The sequence below is a fragment of the Accipiter gentilis genome, chromosome 15 (genome assembly GCF_929443795.1).
Source record: "Accipiter gentilis chromosome 15, bAccGen1.1, whole genome shotgun sequence".
Taxonomy (NCBI): Eukaryota; Metazoa; Chordata; class Aves; order Accipitriformes; family Accipitridae; genus Astur; species Astur gentilis.
Window position 1 is genome coordinate 26,520,363 of NC_064894.1, and position 25,252 is coordinate 26,545,614.

The 25,252-nt window shown below is 41.1% G+C and overlaps 1 protein-coding gene across 1 annotated transcript in view; it reads left to right on the forward strand.

Annotated features, from left to right (window-relative positions):
• SLC35F1 (solute carrier family 35 member F1) overlaps nucleotides 1-25,252 on the forward strand; it is a 254,948-nt gene that overhangs the window by 195,336 nt on the left and 34,360 nt on the right. The window contains exons 3-5 of the mRNA XM_049818157.1: nucleotides 6,960-7,087; nucleotides 18,871-19,030; nucleotides 24,355-24,511. Coding sequence (XP_049674114.1) covers nucleotides 6,960-7,087; nucleotides 18,871-19,030; nucleotides 24,355-24,511 — 445 coding nt within the window. The remainder of the gene's footprint in view (nucleotides 1-6,959; nucleotides 7,088-18,870; nucleotides 19,031-24,354; nucleotides 24,512-25,252) is intronic.

The window sequence follows — 25,252 nt, forward strand, 5'->3', positions numbered from 1 at the left end:
TGACATTTTGAAGGGTTGGGAGTTTAGAGGTCTGATTTTTGAGGCAGTACACTGTTCAGAGGTTTCTTCAGGTCTCACATGGTTCTTGACGTGCTCTGTTTCTTGCAGTAACCTATGGCAATAACATACAGCATTGTATCTGCCACCAAGGGAAAAACTGTATGTATATAATCTAGTGGGCAGGCAGGTAGAGAGAAACTAAGGCTTCTGCAAAATCGCCAGCTACTTTATTGTTGCAGTTTTAGTTGTAATTTACTCTTAAAAGTAAATTGTATGAGCAGTAATCTCATGAAATAAGAAGACATCTGAAGATTATCAGATCTAGCCACAGAGCTTAGGCTGGATCAAAATCAAGGCACCGGCAATTAATCCTTTCATATTTTATGAAAATGCATGTTCAAATTCCTAGATCTGACTTCAGCTGTTACGATTTACATGCAGGGTCAAACCAGACTGATCTGCAGAATCTCTAAAAGGAAATAACAAGTCTAAATAACTTCAGATGAGCTTGTAATTTAGTAACTGGAAAGCTATGTTATATCATGTTAATAGGCTAAGCATATTATAGAAAAGAGGAGGCTCAAAATGACAAAAGCAGCAGACAGAAGGGTACAAACCTTACCTTCAGTTTGTGTTAGTCCTGTGATAATCTGGAGATCAAAGGTTATATAAAGTACCTTTTTCCAAAGTGCCAGCCATATAAATGTTAGTATGATAGGTAGATGGTCAAACACTACAGAGTTGAAACAGGCAACGAAAACGAATAGAACCCTTTCAAAACCGAAAAATCCTGTTGATTGTGACTGGTACATAAGATTTACTTCCTAAGAAGGTGAAGACACGTTGCCGTGACGTAGCTCACCCCCAGCGAGGCGTGCGCGCCAGCTCGTGTCCTGGGACCGTCTTCCACCTGAGCAGCATCACCCCTTACAGGTTGGCTTCCACGCGCGCGGCAGGACGACGTGCAGCCTCGCTGTACGCTGCATATCTGCAGCGAGGGTGGCGCTGGGTCTGGTCAGTGACTGCCCTCACCCCAGGGTGGGTAGGATGCATGCACGATTCAGCCTGTGTCAGAGAAGGGGATAGTTGTCCCTTGCCTGGATCCACTCTCGGTTCTCACCTCCCGCAGGACTAACATTAATTTGGTCACAGACTGCTCAGGACACGGTCTGAAAATTGACCAGAAAACCCTAAATCTTTGTTTCCAGGCAGTTCTGTGCCCTTGTTCACCAGAAGCACCAGTGCCGGCACAAGGGCAAGCGTCAGGAACGCGTGGCCAGCATCTGGAGAGCACGGTGGCCACCTGCAGCAGGGCACGGGGCTCTTACACCAGCGGCACGTCTGTGGGTTACACAGTTTTCTCACTGCAGCAGAGGAAGCAGAAGAGAGCTCTGGATAAGATCAGGTTGGATAAGAACAGATGTTCTGAGGAGGCAAAAGGAGCTGAGATTATCTAGTCTCCCAAAAGCCTTACTGAAAAGGTAGTATAGGACAAAAGCAGTGCAGCTTATAAACAGTCATCCGTAAGGTGAACGGAGTATATTCAGGTGTTTTGTGAAGCCAGGCTGGAGGAGCATTCCTGTAAAACAACATTATTGTGTAAATAATTAAGCAGTGGTGGTGTTTTGCCTTTAGGCAACAGTATTACCATAAAGTAGTCATCAGTAATACAAATAGATATGAGGAGATAACCCATTTGGGGTCCGAGGGATTTAAAGCCACACAGAAGAGGGACAGTTCTCCTGAGCTTTGTGTAGAGCTGAAAACTTTCTACAACAAGCTTTAGGTCCCCTGAACCAGCAACTTCACCAAGCAGGAGACAAGCAAAGTTTTAATCGTTCAGGCATGGGAGCCTCATGGCATAGTAATAGAGAGATCTGTGTTACCCCTACACAGTGTTACCCCATTGACTGCCTCCTTCCCCGGTCCTGCAGCAGGGCTGGATGACTTCAAAGGCTGTAGAGAAGCAACGTTTGGTACTGGTCAAGTTCTGTGTCTGCAAGACTCGCTGTAACGGGTGAAAATGAAAAAGAAACAATTATCCTGTAATTGTGCTTTGTAACTGAGATTCTTTTTGTTTCAAAGAAAGTGATAACAAGTAAATTCTGGTATAATCTTCATCCTCTGTGAGACTTTTGCTTCTGTACCATATAGCACTTGTCTCGAGCACTCCTGTCCAGCGTTCCCGGCAGCCCTCCCTCTCCACGCTGCCTTCCCCCCTGCAAGTCTCCTGCACGTGTTTAGATCCCTTCTGCTGAGCTCTATAAGGCAGGAGGAGAGTGCAGCTCCTTTGATGATCTTGATCTAAATAGCAAGTTGTCATCTGAATTAAAGGAGAGAGACTGCAGCGGATGAAAGAGAAGCAATATGCTTATTTTCTGGTCTAGCAGTACTGTTATTCTACCTGTGTCCCAAGCCCATACACAAATAATTGGGAATTTGCTGTCTTAATGGCTGTTGGGTTTTTTTATTGTACCTCTGCGGCTGCGTGGGTGAATGTGAAAAGGGTTTTGCACATGTATATATGTATTTTTGGTAGACACTGCACAGCTAAAGCCTCTTTTAATTTTCTCTCTAATTTATTTTTAATTTTGTAACCCCCAGGGGTAAATCCTTATTATATGATGTAAAATCATCTCTTCTACCAAACAGCTTATTTGTTGATTTTTAATTTGAGCCAGCAGAGGCAAAGCTGTAGCTTTTTTCCAAACACTGAGAGTTCCCCTGTATATATCTGTCAAGCGTGTGTCTCACTCCAAAATTAGTAAAAAATGTAAAACCTAAACCTATCCTTCTAGAAAGGGCAAAGAGAAGGGGCTTGTATTTCTCTGTGTTAACAGTATGTTAGACTTCTGAATCTCAAAACATTCTTAACATGCAATTTGATTTTAAATCTACATTGTATTTGGATTAGACTGAATATGAAGGCTTACATTTTCAAAAGCTCAAATGCTGACAGAAGTTAGGGGTTTGTTTTCTGAAAGGGCATCTCCATCAAAAGATGGCAGTGTCTGAAGATGGCATTACTGTGGGCACTCACATAAATGCATGTTCACAGACATCAATATGTGCTTTGGCTCACTGGAAATGTTGCCTTTTAGCTAACCTGAACACTTCATGGTTTAATATTTGTTTATATGACTGGCTGGAAGCCTTAGTCACGGTCCTATTGAGATAATAACAAACACATATGACCTGACATAATCTCTCTTCCCTTTACATTCAGTGGGAGAGATGTTTATTTTCAAAACACTGATTATCTCATCCTAAACAGTTCACCTGGAATATGTTAGGTGAAAAAAGCCTTAAAAATGCCTTACCAGCTAGTTCAGGTGTCGGCATCTACATTCGGTCCTTCTGGCCTACAACGCCTACAACTCAAAAGACCTGCATAATTAGTTTGCTTTGAGTTGTCATCAAAGAAAATAAAAAAACCCAGATTGTCTCTTTTTGTATTGTTCCTAATTAAATATGATATTTTTTCCTCCACTTTGTTTTTATGCAAAGGTGATGTTTATTTCTATTCAGGATGTAGACTTTTGAATGAAGCTCTTGATTCCCTCTGCTTCTCATTTTAGTCTCCCCAAGTTAAGGTAAAGCTTCCCACTTACCTCCCTAACTCCCATTTCCCTTCTCCTTGTCTGAATTCCCTGAGGATGCCATCTGTGATTGCTGGCCAGAGGTCCTGTCCTGCTGGCAGCCCGCGCCTTCTCCAGGCTGCCTTCCACTGTTGCTTTCTACTGGGGCACTCTTGCAAAAATGTGACATTTGAATATGGTGGCTTTATTTCAGGCCCATGTCAAAACTGGGACTCCACCTGCCTTTATTGTCCATGGCATTGGACCAACGCTCGCTGCAGATGATCGTCTTCTTTCTCCTCCCTTCTCCCCAGAAAGTCTCCCACTTTAGAAGGGTTTCATTCCTTGCTATGAGTTGTGATGACAATGCCAAAGAAATAACAGTCCCCAGATTAACAATGTTAAACATGCATTGCTTTTTGCTGAGATATACCCTCAAATGGGGTCTGTCAGTTCTGCTAATGCTTGTAGATCTGCACAACTGATACGTTAATGATAAATGATAATAATAATGTGGGCAGAGGGACCTTGGTCAGAAGCCAGACCTTTCTTGCACACTAAGTAACCGGAGATGCAGCAAGTGAGGGGAAGTGAAGACTAAGTACGTTCCACAGAGAAATTTGCAGCTCCCACACAGGATTTTTTTTCCGGGAACAAATTCTCTATTTTATTTCTGTTGTGCTGAATGCCTGTACGTCTCTCTGCTTTCCACTGGGCAAGACAAAGAACACTTGCTGTGAAGCTAAACCAGTGTTCATCAGAGCTGTACAGTGCCTGCATAAATTCATTTCAGCGTTGCTCTTTGCTTTGCCCAACCTTCTCAGCTGAAACTGGTCTTTTGCAGTTTGGAATATCTCAGAGCTGTATATCAAAGATAAAATATCACTTGCCAAATATTTTTCTTATTTCTGTCATTAACAAAGAAAGGATTGAGAAAGCAAAAGAGAGAAGCGTGTATGTCAGTTAAAATTGTAGAAGATTTAATTTCCATCTCTGGAAACTCTGACTTTACCCACTAGTCAGAAGTCACAGCCATACATTCGTATTTAAAGCTATCTTATTTGGCCACATCTGAGCAGTACAGTGACCCGTGCTTGGAAATTGAAGCTGAAGAAAGCAAGCACTGGCAAACCAAAGACACCGAAAAATCCTTGAGGTGTGTCCTTGCTCAGGCAACCTAATGCCAGTGCAGTTCTTGAGCCTGCTGCTTCCTCCTGCTTTGTAGGTACCACCAAGGTCCTACTGTAACAAAACCAGATCCAGGTGGGATTTTCGCTGTTGGAACAGAGACTGCAGTTTGATGTCTTTGATTTTAAACTTTGTCTTTACAGTTGAAATGAAAAATCACTCTGAAATGTTAACCATGCCATTCCATTGCATTGATGTTTTCCAGCTGGTGTTTTAAAGGTATTGTGTGGGCAGCATAAAAATTAGAGATATAGTTTCGGTACCTGGAAAGGACCTATCTGCATGTTTTACACTGATTTTAGTAGGAATTAGGACATCTAATCTCAAATGCTTTTTTGAAAATACCTTCCTAAATGTATTAAAAAGTAAAATCTAAAATATTCCTCTTTCTGCATGCTCAAATCATCATAACAAATACATAAATGTAGTTATAATGCATGCCTGAAAGGTGGGATTTTCTTTTTCATGAGTTCTCCTGTGAGTCGATGGTAACAGGAAAGTGTGGTATGGTTGAATGTGCTGAGTCCTTATTTAGGGTCTCAAGTAATTAGCCTACTCACCACTTTGTTTCTGCTATTTCTCTGCTACTTACCAAAAGAAGGAGAATGATAGAGAAAAAGAGAAGGGAGGGAAGGAAGGAAGGAAAGCTTTTTAGAATTTACGGTTTTGCACTCATTATCGTTATCACTGTAATAAATAATTAGGTTGTTGCCTAATAATATCCCACTGGAAGTGTGTGTATGTAAGCATCTGTTAATGAACAAACGTCAGATGATTCAGATATTTCAGATATTTTGTTCAGGTAAATACCCATTCCAGTCTCTCAGTGGGGCCAAGATTTAACATCTAAGATTTCTGAATCAGCTTCTGAAGTAATTATCCATTTTTCTGTAATTGTATCTTATAAGATCTGGGATACTCCTGTGCTATAGAGAGCCTGCCATTTCTGATGGCACGGCAGCGCATGTATCACCAGGTCTGAACCAGAGAGCGACCACATCTGTGATGAAAAAAGGTGAGGGAGAATTGGGAAGCCTGGGCAAGTTTGGGTAGCAATTGACAATAATGTTCCTTTTCTTCTGTATTTTCCACCACTCACTTTGATGATCACAGGCAGTTAGAAAGGCTGCAGCAACACGAACAAATCCCAAAACAGTGGGTTTGTTTTTTTAACTTGCTAGACAGTTCGAATTCCATTTATGGTACCTTGGCAGTACAGGTCAACCCTACTTGGATCCCTGTTTAGGCTACAAACTCTTAAAGACATACAGTCGTACTGTGTTCAGTCACAGTCGGTATGTCCGGCCCCTTTCACAGTGGCATCCCATCATGTCTGGAGCTTACTGTAATGCAAATAAGTAACAGGTTTGCCCACCCTCACTAAAGAGCTGGTTTCTTTGGAGCAGGGAACAATAATAATCCCTAGCCTAGCGTGAGGAATGCTTTGACCTTTTGAAGGTTGTGGGTTTGATCTGCAGGCCGTATTGTACTGTCAGTCTTCACGTGGTGGAAATTAAGTACTGGGTGATTGGCAGGGCTTCTGTAGAAGGCAGCAAACCTGCCTACTTCAGATATTGATCCTGGGAGCAGTGCAACCTGTCACGTAAAATCTGTTTGTCTCAGTGCAGCCTTTCTGTAAACAAGTCTGATTATTTGAACCTCTAGGATTGTAATAACCACCCTTGGAACAGGATCTGGTTTCTGCCCAAAGGTGATGCTGTTACTCTCCTGCTCTAATATTCCATCATATTTGCAAATACTGGAAATCTCCTACTCTGGCAAAACCCTCTTGCATCATGTGTGATACATTTATCAGTATGTATGGAAAGTATACATGTATGTAATAAACTGCTCTGTTCTTTAGCTTTTTATATGTGTATATAGAAAAGTAAAACCAAGAACACATTTACAGTCTGCCCAAGCTGCACTTGTTTTTCCTGTCATTGTTTACATCTTAAGCAAAGTGACAATCTAACCTTCACATATTACTTCACCAAGCTGGCTGTTTTAATATCTGCGAGACAAGTAGGGTGTGTTAGTTTTCACCTCCTTGCAGTACCTTTTTATATATGGTGCTTTTCAACTGCATATTGTAAATGTGAGGGATCTTCTAGATAATTTCTCTTGACGGGCAGGTATTTTGTGCATGTAAACCTAACTCTGTTACATAATTCTTCTTGTTTATTACCACAGGAGAAGAAAACTTGCTGGCAATTTTGAAAAGGAGATGGTGGAAGTACATGATCCTGGGGATAATAGATATAGAAGCCAATTACCTGGTAGTCAAAGCTTATCAATACACCACTCTTACTAGTGTACAGGTAAGGACTCAAAGGATCTTCCCTTTTGTGGTAAGATAATAGGCCTAATGGGGTCAATGGTGCAGTGTCCATTGGCATCAGTGCTCTAATAGCTCGTCGCTGCCTGTGTCTTCTGTGTACTTTTTAATGCTGTCTCATAAGACGCGTTTTTCAATATTGGACTATTTTTATTACTCAGTATTTTCCAAACTGTACAAAAACATACTGGCTTTCATTTCATTTTCCTGTGCTAAACCACTCATAATCACATGGCATTATCTACTTAATTTGGTCCTTTAAGGAAATATTTTCAGATGGGCTGAAATGGTTTTCTCACTTTACATTGTACTTGGAAAAAATACGAGCACTTCTTTTAGGATTCCAAAAATAGATCTGAGCGCAAAAGTGTGGTGGGTTGACCCTGGCTGGAGGCCAGGTGCCCACCAAAGCCGCTCTATCACTCTCCTCCTCAGCTGGACAGGGGAGAGAAAATACAACAAAGGGCTTGTGGGTCGAGATAAGGACAGGGAGAGATCACTCACCAATTACTGTCATGGGCAAACCAGACTCAACTTGGGGGAAAAACTAGTTTAATTTATTACCAATGAAATCAGAGTAGGATAACGAGAAGTAAAAACTAAATCTTAAAACACCTTCCCAGCACCCTTCCCTTCTTCCCAGGCACAGCTTCTCTCCTGAATTCTCTCCCTCCTCGCCCCCAGCAGTGCAAGGGGATGGGGAATGGGGATGGGGGTCAGTTCATCACATGTTGTCTCTGCTGCTCCTTCCTCCTCAGGGGGAGGACCCCTCACTCTTCCCCTGCGTGGGCTTCCCACGGGGTCACAGCCTCCTTCAGGCATCCCCCTGCTCTGGCGTGGGGTCCTCTCTCCCCGGGCTGCAGATGGAGATCTGCTCCACCATGGACCTCCGCTCCACCATGGACCTCCATGGGCTGCAGGGGAGCAACCCATCTCACCAGGGTCTTCCCCACGGGCCGCAGGGGAATCTCTGCTCCGGCGCCTGGAGCATCTCCTCCCCTCCTTCTGCACTGACCTGGGGGGCTGCAGGGCTGTTTCTCTCACATGTTCTTACTCCTCTCCTGGCTGCAATTGTGCAGGTTTTTTTCTTTCTTAAATCTGTTCCCCAGAGGTGCTACCACCGTCACTGCTGGGCTCAGCCTTGGCCAGCGGCGGGTCCGACTTGGAGCCGGCTGGCGTTGGCTCTGTCAGACACGGGGGAAGCTTTCAGCAGCTCCTCACAGAAGCCACCCCTGTAACCCCCTCGCCACCAAAACCTTGCCACACAAAGCCGATACAGGATTTTTAGGATTCCGTAACTATATCTGAGTGCAAAAGTTGTCATTAAGTAAAATGAATGTAGTTATAACAAAGTCTTACTTTAACGCAAGCAGTTAGATGTGTTATGTTATGTAACAGCTTAACTGCAGCTATCAAAAAGTGTACTCTCCCTTAAAAAATTATACATGCAATGAACAAAAGCTAGGGTAGCAATTTCTCCAAAGATCCAACCTGTATAATTTAAATACAAAACACAAAAGAATCAATCTTCTTCCCATTTAAGTGGAGAAGTGAATATTAGAAACATTTTTAAGAGACTGGAAATTGTCTATCTTGGGAAATCATTGCATACTTCATTGCTACTTGTTCAAAAACAAACCTACTCCCTTTTTACACTGTCTCTAAATAACTGGGCAACACTAGGTAGCGTTCAGTGTATTTTACACCTTACTTGCCTGAAGTTTACATTAGAGCCAGTAAAATAGAGGAGCACCAGTTAATGTTCTGCAGAACTGAAGCTAATTAGGAATATATCTCTTCCATAGTTGAAAAGTGATATTGGAAAATACTGAGCTTGTTTAGCTGAGTAAGAAGCAAAACCAGAAGAAAACTGAATTCAAGGAATCTGAATGTGAGGTTGATGCTAAATATCCACAAATGACTCTGCCATCAGAATCTGGGTTTGAGAATTCTTTGAAACGTGCCCAGACAATGTAATATTGCTTTTAACACTTTTCCAAATCAAATTACTCAGTATAGAGCAAAGCATAAATCCACATAAACCTCACACAGTCTGATTTTATAGCTACTAAAAGCCTCAAAGAGAAAAGCAAAAGCTGAATTGCTTCTTTTACGTGTGCACTCATAGCAAGTAGGAATAGCGGACTGAGCACGATGATCCAGGTCATTAAATCCTGTCTCCCACAGCCACCAACAAGCACGTAGCAGAGGTTCATCTGGCAGGACCCACGAAACACCGATTCCAGAAGATGCAAACCCTCCCGCTCTTCTGCAATGAGCACGGCCTTTAGTGTAAGAGATCAAAAACCACAGTGTGAGGAGGGAACAGGCAAGAGAGTTCAAGGGCATTGCCTGTGTGTCGGCAGGGAATTAGCTGAAATGAGCCACGGTCTCTTTTTAGACTGAGAGAGAGAGGAAGGGTGGAACAGGAGAAGCGTCATAGGGCAGAGACAGTCTCATGTCCATTTTAGACCTCTTCCACAAAAAGATTACAACAGAGTTCAGGTGTCTTTCCCACGTAGCTTGAAAGAAGGAAGAGAGAGAAGCTCAGACGCCGTCAAGCTTTTTCCTAGGAGTAAAAGGAAAGAAGTGTCTCCTTTTCCCATAGTTGTCCTGGATTGCTCGGATACACATGGTGTGACTGGGAATACCTGTTGCATTTTAAATTCACTTCATGCCTTAATTTGAATGAGCTTCTAAGTGTAGGCAAGGCCAAAGATACAGTGAGAATGGGATGAGTATGAGGTAATGCATTAAGATGTTGAATCAAATGACACATTTTTTGAAATGTAGCCAAACAACACGCTATTTCATTTAAAGATGAAACAGAAGAAACTCAGGGGATTATTCAGCCTGAAACAGCATTGGTCAAAGTGCGTAATGGGATGAAATGAAGACTGAAGAAATGGAAAGTGAAAGATGAAAAAAGGCAAGCTTTTCCTAGAATCTGATTTCTGAAGAAGCAAGCAGGACCACTCTCTCAAGAGCATCTTCTGAAAGGCCTGATCCTGCAAAAGCACTACCTCTGAGGCCATAAATGCGCGCTGACGCATAGCAAGAAGTATTCGGATCCTTTTAGAACTGAGACCTGAGACCATTGCTACCTACCACAAATCAGCACGGCTTTGACTGAAGGCTGTGGGAGCTATGCCCGTATATACATTGATTGAGGATCAAGCCACTCAAGTCAATTCCAGGGGACTTTATTCTCAACAGGTTTTACACCAAGGCTTTTTTGTGGGGGAGAATATAAGAGGTTTTGAAATTGTCACTTCAGTAAATGAGAAATCTTGCAGTATTTTTATAGTGGTGGTACATGGACCATTTCAGTAGGAAATCAGTTTTACAACATACACTTTTTTTCCACATGATATCTTTGTTCTGTCATGCAAAACTAACATGCGAGTGCACTGGGCTTGTGGTGCTTTTAGGCAAAAAAACATTAAGCTGCTCCCAGCAAAAAGCCAAAGTTTAACTGTAAAAATATACCTTTATTGCAATTGATTTGCAGTTCTGCTTTCACCAAAAAATTCCAAGCACTCAACAGCTTTGTTTGCTGAGTAGCTTTAAACTCTTAGGACTTTCAAAGTTTCTAGTTTAAACTCCATCTTTTTTTGTAATTGACATTATCTCATCATGGTTCCTGGAAAAGACTGAAAATCATGCCTACTTTTCCCACTGTTTCACACCCGAGTCTTTCCTATACTTGCCTTTAAAATTCCCATTTGGTCTTGGTCTGGGAAAACAGAATTTTCTAATAAACCTTCCTATATGTCTTTCACCATGTGCCTTCAGAACCACAGTGAACGAGGCCACAAAGGCAAAAATCAGAAATGAATATGGTACCTAACCTTTACTTTTGGGTGTGCTTCTGATTATTTCAAATCCTCATGTACTCTATAATTACTGTCTGAGAATGTGGCACTCGGCTCCATCATAAGATAAAAACAAAGTACTGTGAAGCCTAGAGACATATAATTTTCCCTGGAAAAAAAAAAAAAAAAAAAAAAAAAAAAAAAAAAAAACCAAAACAAACCACCAACAAAACAAACACCCAAAATCTAAAAGTAAAAGACATCCCTTATAAACTAGGTGACATAAAAAAATTTGATTGAAAACCAATACACTGTTCATGTTTCAGACATCAAGGTGTAGGCCAATTGCTAAGGATAAAATGCAAAGTACCCTCTAGGTACCTGCAATGCAATCCTGGGGCGATTAGATTCAATAGAACAATCCAAGAATCCCACACCTAATTGTGTACATAATTAAAATGTCATAGACATCTAACATCCCCTGGTCTATGGGTACTAACCTTCTGCTCAGAGCACAATCTTGGGACATGGGAACGTGTGTTTGAACCTCTCGGGTTGCTCCTTTGGTAGCTTTAAGTTCTGGTTCTTTGCATGCCCAGAGTGCTTCTGTATTGATGGAGACAGATGCCTGAATACCTGCCTCCATTTTAAGATTCAAAAGCTAAGTATGCCTGCATCAAAGTACCCTGAGGAACTCAATTTGTTTGATGTGATCTGAGCACGCCTCAAGTGCTTACAGAAAGCCTGGAGTGCTTTCCAAATTGCAGGGGTAAAGCTACCTTTTACATAAAGTCATAGCTGTTAAAACAGTAGCCCGCAGAAAGGGCTTGAGTTAACTCCGTCTTAGCTGGGGAAATTGAAACTCAAGCTTCCCACAGCCATGAAAATGCTCAGGCTAGTAGTAAGTGAACACTGTTCTCTAGAGGGTACCTTTAAAAACTGAGTATACACCAGGTAAAAGGCACAGCAGTTTGTTGATGGATCAATTTGATATCCAAAACCACATATTTCAAGAAGTGCCAGAGATCAGTCACTCTTAATGCTCTCGAACTCATGTGTCCTGATTCCCAGATGGCCAAAAACTTACAAAATGATCTTTAGTTTCTCTTTGATGCATTAATCTGACTTGCACTAGATTTTGCAGCCTTCTTGCACGTCAGCTGTAGCAGATGCAGAAAGTGTATTAAATGCTGCCATGTACACTAGCACCTGATCCCATGGACTTTTTTTAAAAACCATACCCTTAACTTTCAGGACTGCCTGTGGTAATGCTTTCCATATTTATCCTAATGGTTTTTAAAACAACCCTGGCGTAGGCCTGTGGTAAGTTTAATAACTATTCAAGAAGGGTGTTTTAACTGCTGTTAGAGACACCTTTTACACAGCAGACAAAATTAGTTCTCCCAGAGGGAATTAAAAGATTCTGAAGTTCTTGCAGTTATTTACATCTAGAAATTTAATTTGTTTGAAACTATGTTTTGTCTTCAACTTCCCTGTACTGCGTTTACAGTGTACTGCACACGTACATCCTACCAAGCCCATAATGTCTTCCACTAAGCCTGTTATGATACTAATATTTGTAACCTTTGCTGCCAGGTAAGTGCTTTCTCATCATATCAAGCTGCGTTAAGAGGCAGGCTGCCCTCTCCCTTCTTCCCCGTCATCCCCACATTAATTAGCTCTCCTTTCTGCAATACGGTGTTCTGTTCACCTGCACATTACACTGTTGCGTGGCACTCTCTAGAGGTCGTTATCCTTTTTCTGTGTTATGACATCACATAGAAATCCGGACTATTTCTGCAATGCCTTGCAAAGTGGTACTGTAGAATATACATACGATGTCACAAGAAATAAGGCACTGTCAAAGAGAGAGCTATGTTTCCAATTAGCGATTTATCCGGTAATTTATTCCTTGGGCAATCAAGCCTTTGATTGGCATGATGAAAACAAAGGTAGTAAAAGCTGGGATTTATAGACAGCAGGAGGCAGACAATAAAACTACAGTGCTGATGTTCTCAGCTACTCTTAGATCACTGTGAGGCTCAGCAGTACATCATACTTCCAATTACCTCTGGCAGTTTTCATACCTGAACAACTGCCACCAGAAAAGGAAAGGAGTCAGCAGTAAGTGCTTATTATAGGAGTGCTGGATGGCAATAGACTTTGCTTTGTTCTTGGTCCCTATGGACTCAGTGTATGTTGAGGCAGAAGGTTTGGGATAATTTTGAAGCATATCTAGGACGTGAGGAGCGGGGGATGTGCAATATTGAAGTTGTTGATCCACCTTGTCCAGTGCCCACTAACACGAAATATCTCAAAACCAGAGATAAATACCACTCCTTCCCTTCCTCCCCCCATCCTGTGCATGTAAGATTGACCATACTTCCCTGTTTTGCTTCAGGGCAGTGAGGGAATACTGCGATGTTAATAAGGTTTGCAGATCAGCATTGTGCAGAAGTGTTACGTACCGTACACTTATACTGAGAGTCTGTGGGGTGTATCTTGCATCTGATTTATCATTGCACTTCAAGTTGCTGTTTTCTTTTAACTGTTACCTGTGGCTCGCAAACCAGCCCCTACAGCATCCTTAGTCTCTGTACATGCTTTTGGAGTCAATTGAGCTCTCAGCATCCAGAGCTCCTGCCTCTAATGGCAAAATTCACCTTGAGCCAAACTTTTTACTAACATAAATATGCAAAATCTCATTAAAGTCAGTGGACTTGTGCCCGTTAGAACAGCAGAGATTTTGGCATTCTGTGCCCATTTTGCATATTCTTGCAGGTGAAATGCAAAAGCAGAAGTTTTTCTGCAGGAGACAACCATGATTTTTCCTAGGCCAAAATCTAATCCCCTGCATAGCTTACAGCAGCTGGTGACATGGAGAAGCTTCTAATAAGTAACCTTGAGAAAATGGTCTTCAAAGCCCGTATCCCGTCATCTTACTTAAAGAGAAGCAAAACAGAAAATAGCTTTTTTCTGCAGAAACACGTGACTGCTGGGAGAGCTGTCTGCTGTCTTAGAATGATCTTTTTCTGACAGTGGTATGTAAAATCAGAGGAGGAAAGCAGTTACAGGAAAGGCCAGTTCAGGGGTCAGTTTGTTGGTAACTCTTCCTGGTATTTGAGCAGATCTTGCATAAGCACTGCTGGAGTGCGTTTAATAAGAGGAGAGGATGAAGAGGTGTGTCCTAAGGTGTTTTTTTTAAAAAAAGAGTGAAGAGGTAGTTACTCATGTTGGTAGTAAAGAGTGTCCATGTGTAGAGAGTTAAAAGCAGAGGAACTGTGGGTTGGATGTGACCACCACCTTTCATTTAACATAACTTCAAGAAGTCGCTGAATTCCTTCTATGTACACGGAAAGCTGGAGCTGTGATAATCCTCATCTCAGGTGTTGGTGTGTGCAAGTCAGATGTAGGTGAAGGTCTTCCACTAGTGAAAGTTTTGAGGGAGTTTCTGCATCTGCAGGGAAAAAGAGAAAATCCTGAGAACAGATTAAAGGAACCGATAGGAACAGTTATGGAAGCATCAGTCATGTGGCCCCAAGAAAAAAATTAGAGATCTTGTGGGCAAAATACTGATTTAAAGAGGCTTCAGACCAGGAGCAGTCAGTCTTCTGGCTTTTGTTTCTTCCGTGTCATGGAAATTAAACATTTTTACATTTTTTAAACAAATTACATCACTAACTGATTCTTTGACCCGTCTCCCTACCTGAAGTACCCTACATTTTGGCGGGGTGAAAAAATTAATAGTTTTTACATTAATTCCGTGATTATATAAAAACCATGCAAGAAAGTGATTAAGTTATGATGAGATAGCAAATAGAAACATGAAAGGTAAAAAAAAAATGCTCCTTTTTTATTTTAATTGCTTGAAATAACCCTGTCAGAAATGCTACTAGCATCCACACCTTCCCTGCAGAAGGTTTCAGTCTCAAGATACCGTAATTGCCACGCAGTTCCCTTGGCAGCCGGCAGCCAGCTCTGGGAGGGTTCACAACTCGGCTGCTTTTGTACAGCTGAATCAAGTGTGTGTGGTATTGTGAAGGTAGTGTGAAAACTGGAATAGAAAGAGCCCTCGAATGGGCAGCAAACCCTTTCTTCCTTTGAAAAAAACAAAGCAAGTGTCAGAAGTAAGTGCCTCTTACTGGATATAGCACTTGCTGTTGTATTAAACTTACCAGGTCGCCTGCTGAAATTCAGTAGCCGTCACATGTACTTGACCATACACGGTCGGACGGATATGATGCTGATTTTACTGATCCCTCTGCTCTGGAGAGTAGGCTGAGTAGAGAGTGCAGCTGATTCTCCGCATAATTTGCTGGAGGGCAGCGCTAATGAGAAACCCCTAATGTGAAAAAAAAGGGCTTATAACTGGGGGGGGGGGGGGGAAATCCAATGAATGTTTAAAAAGGGAGATTCAGCTCGGCTGCTCCCATAGGGAGTTTGCTGACCAGCTTTTTTCTTTTTGATATCGCTGCAGATCAGCAGGTCACCCTCTATATTACAGACCTTTCTTCTGAAGCTTGCCAGCTCTCCTTTCCAATGACTAACAGTACATTCCTGCTATAGATGTGCAAACACATGCTGAATTTGTGAGATCAGAGACTGGGTATTTACTGTTAGCAAGAGAGTATTTGTCTATGATTCACAAGTATAACAGAGTCAACGTAATTTAACAAACAAGTAATCAGAGGAAACACTTTTCAACGTTGTGTATCATCAACAGGCTTAGATGCAGTGTGATATCTTTTAGGGGCAAATAATAATCTTCAACCTCTACAACAACACAGCATTTTTATGATAGAAAGGCATTTCTGTAGGATGGTATATCAATAGTTTATATATTTTTTTATCCTGTCTTCTAAAGCAGCCCAGTTCAGAGCTGTGATGAAGAAAACAATGGATAAATGTGGCAAAGAACCTGGTTGCACCACACACTCCTATCAGTTGTATTATCTTCCCATGGCAAAATAGGAAATATGTTTTCTTTTAGTTTAGCGGTATCTGATAATTTCTGTGATTAACAGGAACATTGATTAGAATCAGGTCACTCATTAATTTAACATAATGACAGGGTATAGGCAGTACCTTTTGAATAAGCAATTAAAAAGAAGGAGAACACTGAAGATGATTCTTGGGGAAATACTGGTAAACAACTGACCTTTATGTATTATAAATGAAATTCAAGCTAAGCAAAATTTATCTTTGTTATTGTAAAAGCTTTATGTCAGAAAAATGACAATTAGGTATAATGACTAGCTGAAATAACTAATAACAAAGAAAAGAAAGAAAAAACAAGGAAAAAAAAATAACAAGAAAGCCCTATTGCAGATCAGGTAATCCACAATCTCACATGTTTTGTCTGTAGAATGTGTGCATATTTCTTCTACTAGACAGGTTTATCTGAGGAAAAAAGAAAGGCAGAGTGAATTTATTCCCAGAGAAATGAAATGTAAAGCAGTACCTGAAAAATAGTTAAGCAATATACACTGGGTTATCTTACTGCTTATATTGTAGTAATCCAATTAATTTCTGTCTACCCCATTGTTTAATTATAGGTATAAAAAAGCACAATTCAAGAACTGTATAATGTCAATGAACATTACCTACATTTAATGTTTATTGATGCTGCAGTATTCCAAATAGCAATTTGTGGATTAGACCTCGGACCACCAGCCCCAAAGGGGCGTTTTCCAGCTGCTGTCAGCGTTGTTTGTTTGTGACAGGTTCTGTTCATGCATCCCTTCATGTTAGTGCTTAAAAGACACATCTTCACATAGTTGAAAGCATAGGTATGTTTAAATATTTATGGAATAAAAGGAATTTTTAAAATCTTCCCCTAAAAGACTGTTAGTGGGAATTTGTATGTTGAAGTCCACATGCCGTGGGTAAGAACAGTTTTTAAAACTGGCTATTGAAGTCACATAATATATCTCATATTCACAAGAAAATGTTCTTTTTGTGTGCTTAGCCCAGAGTAAGTAAAGCAGCCCCCATCAGAGCTCCTGTCCCACAAAGAACATGCAGTGCCATGCCCTGTGTATAAAGGTGGGCAAGAGGTTCCGGATGTCAGGGGTTAAAACTATCCACTGGGTCACTCTGTGTCTCTTGAGAGACAGCAGTTAGTGGCTTAAAGGTGACATCTTCATATTCTTAAATCTAGTCTTAAATCCTGTTTGCATGAGTGACCAAAGCTACTGATTTTACAAAATTGAATAGTTGGTCCAGTAACGGCTGAGGTTCACTTACTCACCTTTGCACAGAAAAAAACTGGAAAGATGCTTGCAGACGCTTGCCGTCTTACTTAATAAATAGTTTCTTAAAACACCTCTGTGCTTAACTGTTGTATAAGGCTTTCTGCTCTGTCTTGGGCACAGTTGTCTCCGAGGTGGTATGTGTCTGTGGATGTATGGGGAAGAGGGTGCTCAAATCTTGGGTGCTCAAATCTTAGTTGCTCACTTGAGGAAGGCGGTGGCAGACTGTGCAATACCACTGGCTGGTCCTATTTCACTCACGTCCAGCTCTAAGTGTAAGGGTGCCTCCTCCAGCACAAAGTTAATTGACTTGATATAACCTACCGGTTACTGGTGACTCCAGGAGGACAGCATGGGAGGAAAGCCATGTGCACTGAGCCAGGTAAAGGTGGCTTTTACTGGTGACAGATTTTGGTTGCTTTCTCCAAGGTGATACAGGTGCCTGCCCGTGTGAGCTTCTCCTTCACCTTGTTTTGATGCCGACTACCAGTTAAGTGAGACTCGTAGAACAGCCCATCTTGGAAGGGACCTCCAAAGATCATCTGGTCCAACCTTTTGTGGGAAAGGGAGCCTAGATGAGATTATTTAGCACCCTGTCCAACCGCATCTCAAAAACCTCCGGTGATGGGGACTCTACCACGTCCCTGGGGAGGTTGTTCCACTGACTGATTGTTCCCAGTGTAAAAAATGTCTTTCTTGTATTGCGATGAAACCTCTCCCAGTGCAACTTGTACCCGTTGCCCCTTGTCTTCTCTATGAGGCTTCTGGGGAAGAAAGAGTCTCCATCTTCTTTGTAGCCACACTTTAAGTAGTGGAAAACTGTGATGAGGTCAGAAAACTGTGAGTTAAAGTCCTTTCTTTGAGTGTTTCTTACCCAGGATTTTTGTTTCCTGGTGACATACTGGTAGTTTCTAGAATAAATTTTAACTTTAAAATCTCAAGGTCCTCTCACAAACATTTGGTGTGTTTCTTTTTTTATCACGGGTTCTCTGTGTTTATTGCTGGGTGTCTCTGAAAAAAAACAGTTAAAGATTGTGTTTCATAACACTTTTTTGAGAAAGCTCTTACCCAGGGTCTATTGGCAAGAAGACTGAGTTTCTTGCACTGCAGGCATGGTGGGTTTTGGTTGGTTTTTTTTCCTTCAGAGGCATATGGGACTGTATTTTCAAGGAGTTAACAGTCCCCATAGGGGGCAGATTTTTCATAAGTATTCTGCATGCAGAAACCCCTTGATTTATATGGCTAGATTTAATACATGTGGTCAACTTGTGCGTTATGATCATTCCTGCTAATTGGACCTGAAATGACTGAATTAAAGCATATGTCTAGACTGCAGGAAAACCGCCCTCAGTCTTTGTCCGTTAATCACCAGAGGTGAGGACCAGATGGAGTGGTGTGACTCTCTTTTGGCCCAGGTTTCCTTCCCATGGATTTGAAATATGCATCTGAATCCAAGAGCAAGGCAGTGCTTTTGGGTGTTGCCATAGAGTAATAGCTCTCCTGAATTCGTGGAACAGTCACGAACAGAATAGTCTTATCCTCTGCCTGATGGATGACATAACTACTTGAATACACTTTCTGTCTTGTAGGATGTGCTGTTACTAACTAAACTCTGCTCCCCTCTGCTGGAATCTATCCTAGTATTTTGGGGCAAAGTGTTAGCAGCTTGATGTGTTGATTTTTCCTCTCTTTCTTGACAGCTCCTAGACTGTTTTGTCATCCCAGTGGTGATACTGCTCTCCTGGTTCTTCTTACTGGTACGATACAAGGCAGTACATTTCATTGGGATTGTGGTCTGCATTCTGGGCATGGGCTGCATGGCAGGAGCAGATGTCCTCATTGGGAGACAGCAAGGAGCAGGTGAGTAGGGTTGGATGGGTTGTATGACCAAGTTTTGTTCAGAGAAACCGCTGACCAGAAGATGTCAGATTGGGACCAAAAAAAAAAGGGAAAATTGCCAAGAATCCCTGTACCTTCATGGATCCAAAGCACCGCACCATTCAAAGTTGCTTCTTCATCAGAAGGGACAGAGAGCAAAAATGGGGTGACACTTAGAAGTCAACACTGCTGCAAATGGGCATCATGGGCCCTGTCTCTGCAACGCAGGTTACCCTCTGTGTAGGCTGGGGGGACAAGCGAAATACTTGCAGTTTCATTCTGTTTTGGCTTAGTTGTTTGACTACAAACCTCAGCTGCTTCCTTTCTAAATTGGCTACATCTTTGAGTCATTAGCACCTCTCACGTCCACTGTGTACTCTTACTTCTCAACTTTGCTCCTTTTTTGTACAGAGGCGGGGTCGCTGGGTAGATGCTAAAAGACACTGAACCTACATATTAACTGTAGCAATTGAGTTTTGCACACAGTCTCAGAGTAAAGGTTTGGGATTTGCCTGCATCATTGTTGAAAAGAACCTTCTTGTGTGTAAAATGTTCTTTTTGATGTGTGGCATCATATGAATAATGTGTGTGTAGCTATTAATGCAGACCAGACAGAGTTAGATTTCATCGATCAACTTCCTCTGTCACATTGATTTCTCTAGTGTCAACCCAAATGATGTGGGAAGGCTGGAAATTCTTTTCAAAGATTGTCAATTAGGCACAGTTTTCATTCTTAATTAAAAGCACTGAATTGTGAGCTGAGCATAATACACTGGGATTTAAAATTCTTGACTCAGCTTTCTGAATACAAATGCAAGTGCTGCAAGAACTGCATTTGCCAGGATGCTACTATATAAAACAAGGGAGTTTGTGACAGTACTCACCATATCTCCCTGCCCCCTTTTATCCCTGTCCTTTATCCTAAAAGGAGACTTTTAGTTCATAGGTCTCCTCCAGAAATAGCCCTGCCCCAGCTAAAAAGGAAAGAATATACTCTGTTCTATGAAATCAGCCAGCCATTGGGAATGACTGATTTCAGAGGGATTGGGATTTGAACCTTCGGTTCCAGAGGAAATATCCCATGTCCCAGTAATCTAGAGAGTAACATGCTAACACGGGTGAGTTGTAGATCAGCAGGACCATGTGGGGCAATGGACCTCAGCGGTCAAGGAACAGATTGAAGAACACTGACTTTTTGCCATGCAACTGCAATAATTAGATATTGTTTACCACATTCATTACTAAAGCAAGGGTATAGCTGTTAGGTAAATTTGTCCAGAAAAATCTGTTAACATGCATTATTGCCTTTTAATTTGGACCTACGCATGAAAAACTGTGTCCATGCTTATTGCTACACAGAAAGACTGCACCTTTTTATTTTTAAGTGGCAAAATTATGTTATTAATGATGTTGTCTTTAACAGAGTAAAATAGATGAGCTGGTTTAATTTGTCTGAAGGGGTAGAACTATACATTAAAAATCCACAAATAAAAAGAAGTATTGGCAGCAAAAGAAAAAAATCTTGAAACTCTTTGCTAAGGGGTTCCACACCATTTATAGGATTTTTCCTAGGACTGGGCAAACAAAAGAAAGGAGTACACCAAAACAATGATGCTGTACTAGTCCTCCGTAAACTCCTCTGTTTATCCTGTATTTTAGGGGACGAGATCTGTTGACACCTGTGTGCCCCTGTTGACCGTACTATTTACTGTATTAGAAGTGCCATAAGGCTTTGCTAGGCACCTACTGCCTACAGCAGTCTAGCCTGCCAACTCTTGCAGTAAGGGAACATGAATTTAAATTGCATCACTGTGAGATTAACAGGTATTTTCCAAACTATCTGCAGGAATTTGATATAATGCACAGGCATGCTCTCAACTTTCAATAAATATATGGTAGCATACCTCTTTTTAGTGTATCCTGGCTGATGTTTTGCACATTACTCAATGGGGAAAGCAATAATTACCAAGTACTTTGTGCTCTATCACCTTACATGCCAAGTATACCTTAAAATAACACTTTACTGAACTAATAACCCTGAGGTACCTTGGTACTTGTGCTCCTGTAATACCCAGAGGTCTAAGACACAGAGGTCTAAGTGCTTCACCCAGATTTTTCAAAGCACTTCATAGCTTTAGCTTACCAGTCTCTGAAAACCAGTCACTTCAGTCCTGTTAATAAGTATATGAGTGTACGTTTAGTCTAAGATGGGACACATTGAGACTGCTTTTTAGCTATTACAATCATCAGTAATTACAACCAAAAGCAAAGAAAGAGAAACACCTCCTAATGCTGGGGGTTAAGGTAAAAATGTGGCAAAGTGGCCTAGTAAGAGTGTGAAAAGCAATCGTGCCAGACATAGTTCATATTTAAATGATTTATGATATGCTATAGTACTATAACTAGTCCCCAAAAGATCAGCTCCCCTCTGGACTGTATGACTTCTGCTTCCAGAGAACATTAAATATGCTAAGAATGATTAATGCAAAGTGTGTCTTACCAAGCTATGCGTTGTGTTTCTTCAGAAGAATGACCTACACCATTAAATTTGTCAAGGAAAACTGTATTAACCTAAAAGTCTTTAGAATGCCTCTAGTCAGTCGATACATACTTCCTTAGCAATGAAACCAGCAGATACATGTGGATTTTACATCCATGAAAATATGTCTATTAGGATATGCCAATCTTGGGGGAAAGTTCCAAAGTCAGCCTCTTGAGGAAGCAAAGAAAAGGCATTTGACAACCAGGATGCTAGGCATTATTAGAAAAGAAACCAAAAATATAGTATAAAACATTTTAATGCCAGTATATAAAGTTTTGATGCACTAACCTTTTGAGTACCATGTATTCCTCTAGTCACTGCATCTCAAAAAGAAATGACCAGAAAATAAGCCTATAGAAGCAATGGAGAAAGGTGAGAAAGGTGTTCAAAGGCATAAAAGGGCTTCAGGATGAAGAGACTGTAGGCAGACTGGGACTTTTCATCTCTCAGAAAAGGCAAGAAAGAGACAGAATATGATAAAGGTACACAAAGTCTTCAGTGGTATGGAGAGGGTCAATACAGAGTGATTCTTAAATATTTCTCACAATCAGAAAATTATGGGATGCCCAATATAATTTTGAGGTATCAGGCTTAAAAGCTAAAACCATTAATTACTTCTTAATAGTAGGCCAAAAATAGACGGACTACACAAATTAACAAAGAATCCCTCAAGATCTATTAAGTTTGATGGTCTAATGCAACTTCCGTCTCAGAAAATCCCTAATCTACTGAGAACTGGCTGATAAAAATCCCGCTGTGTTTTCCTATTTCTTTATGCTCTCCTCAGCCACCCTCTGCTGCCCAGTGCCAGAAGAGGGTCCTGGGCTGGGCAGACCGTGCTCTGACCACATCTTGGTTTCCCCTTCTGGGAAAGCCGTGAAGGTTGAGGCTCACGCTCCGAGCATCAGCGTGCTCTGGGGAGAGCCGTCGCGGTGTGGTGCTCGGGGCCATCCCATCTCTATGAAAACGCTCAGCCTCTGAGCCGTCTTTGTTTCACAGATGCAAAAGGATGATATTTTTGTCTCTGCGGTTCAGCACAGCCAAGCTCTAAGGTCAAAAGTTTTTTCAGCAGTACTTCCCCAAAGTGTCAGTGAGTAGCTGTAATAAATACCAAATGAGTGAGCTCAGTGAGAGATGATTGGAGCCACTGTGGAACGTCAAATGCATCAGAGGTACGAAGAGGTTTTGTAAAGTGCTGATGCTTATTTTAAATTAAGGGCATCTTCCGGGCTGATTGCGAAAGAAGGCTAAAAGGAAAATAAGTACCAAATGTTAAAAAGATAAATGGTCAAATATAAACATGCTGTCAGTCAAGGTACATGCAAAACAGAAATTCAGTGAGAGACTGGATGAGTACGTGAAAGAGAAATCTAGTAATGTTTGCTAAACACACAGAAGCCACATCTCCTCTGAACTGAAAAATGTTGGAGATTAATACTGTGAGTATTGTAAACTTCACCCCATTCCTATCTGTGCCTAAACAACTTTTACTTTTCTAGTGCTTATAGCCAGTGTTGGAGACAGGATGCTGGATAAATGAACCCTTGGTCTCTCCTCTTATGACCTTTCTCATTTTCATAAATTTCATCTCCCTGGAAATTTCAGCACTGTAGTTCGGAATGAAAACTGAAGGCTTACGAGAACTCCATAAAGAAAAATGTAGAAAAGATAATTTGAACCATTCAGAATGTTTGGCTTCCATTTTTATTTACTGCAGTGTGTAATTTACAAATCAATAATAATAAAACTTAAAAAGGCAGGAACTGAAAAAATAAATCAAGAGGTATTTTAAAAGAAAACTAGGTTTCTTGAATAAAAATACAGTCTCGTACTTCAGCATTTCTACTGAACCTTTTCAAAGGAAATTCCATTATATCCAGCCCTTCGGAATATGGTTCTGCAGCAATGTCTGACAGCTTTGTGAAGCTGTAGCTCTTGTAGAAATCATTTAACAAGCCATATGTGCAGAGGGAATCGCATGCATCAGTTTGCAATGCCAGGGCCTCAGTTTTCAAGCCAGAACTTGATCTCCCTGCAGCCCTCCCTGACCCACCAATAATAAAAGCCTCCAAGACTTAAAAAGGTTTCAAACAGTCTTTGATAATACAATGTTTTAGTGATTATATATACCTGGAGGTACTGAAAATACATCTTGGTGTTCATTGCATGCGTTAGGTACTACTATGTTAATTGAACCTCTTAAAAACCTGTCATTATCATCGCCCTGTCTACACCCCATCCTTCCTCCTCTCTTTCTTGTCAAACAACTTCATGTGAGAATGGGGTCAGTATTGGTGTTGTAATGATTTCTTCACTCATTTCGCAGGTACACGGAATTTTTCAGTTGTTTTCACATCTAAATACTGGACACGTTTTAGACCAGTTAGAATTCAAGATGAGATGCAAACTGCTCTATATAGCTGAGTCACATTCTCTCTGTAAAAAAAGTAATAATAATAAAATAAAAACAATTAGTCACTGAAGAATGCCACTTGGTTTCTATATTTTTTTACAAATTTTTCAGATTCTTTCAGATTCTTTTATCTACAGCAAGGATAATACTCTCGTTTTGCCTCTCCTGGATTTTGCTGGGGTATTGAATGGAAACTGTTAAAATGACAGAACATTTGCATTCAGCTTATTAACCCCAGATGTGGACTACTTAGTGACTGAGGATTGAAATCTATAGGGAAGAACTTGCAATGGTTCTAGACAAAAGATGGTTGTTTTGAGACATTCTGATTTTTCCCCTGTTTATTCCTAGGTGAAAATAAACTGATAGGGGATCTCTTAGTACTGGGCGGAGCAACGCTATACGGCATCTCGAACGTTTGTGAGGAGTATATTGTCCGAAACCTGAGTCGAGTGGAATTCCTGGGCATGATCGGACTCTTTGGCTCCTTCTTCAGTGGAATTCAGCTGTAAGTGAGCAGGTTTGAGCCCCAAGGTCGTTCAAATAAGTGCAGCTGTGGCCTCTGTTGAGGTACCCTAACCCTCTCTTTGAAGGTAGCCATTTCCTGTGGAGAGTAGATACCCTCTAATTCTGGAATTTGCATTGGTTTTCATATTTCAGATCAGTGGATTTGAATAACACAAATTTATACTGAAGTACTCTAGTTCAAGGGCTGGTGTCCTTGAGTAGTTGCGTGGGGAGGGAGGAGTAGAAGACACATCCTACCATCTTGTTGCCGGAAGACAAGTGGATACTTCACATGTTGGTCTGATCTGTGAATAACAAAATCTAGAACTCTCTCTGGTGGTGTTTCATACTTCTAAAAAGTCACTTAGATTTCTAAACAGGTAGAAAACATATCCAGTCAGAAGGTATTTTACTGATTGGCTCATTCTGTGTAACTACATTATGATATGGTGGAAATAATGAAAAAGCCTTTGAGAAACTGGCCTTTTTGCTTCAAAATGTTTAGAACTCATGTGATTGTCACATGGATTTCCGGACCTACTGAGTCCTGTGTATATCCACATGTACCTAATAAGCATCTCGCCTGCAAGCCTAAGAGGTGGAAGGTAGCTTCCAGTGTTGTAATACTGTGACTGATGAAAGTATAGTAAAAGTCACCATGCAAGATTGTCAGATTTTATGCAGATCTGTCACTTGTGCTTGTCACACAGAATAACTTTTGATTATTAGTCAAAACCATGTT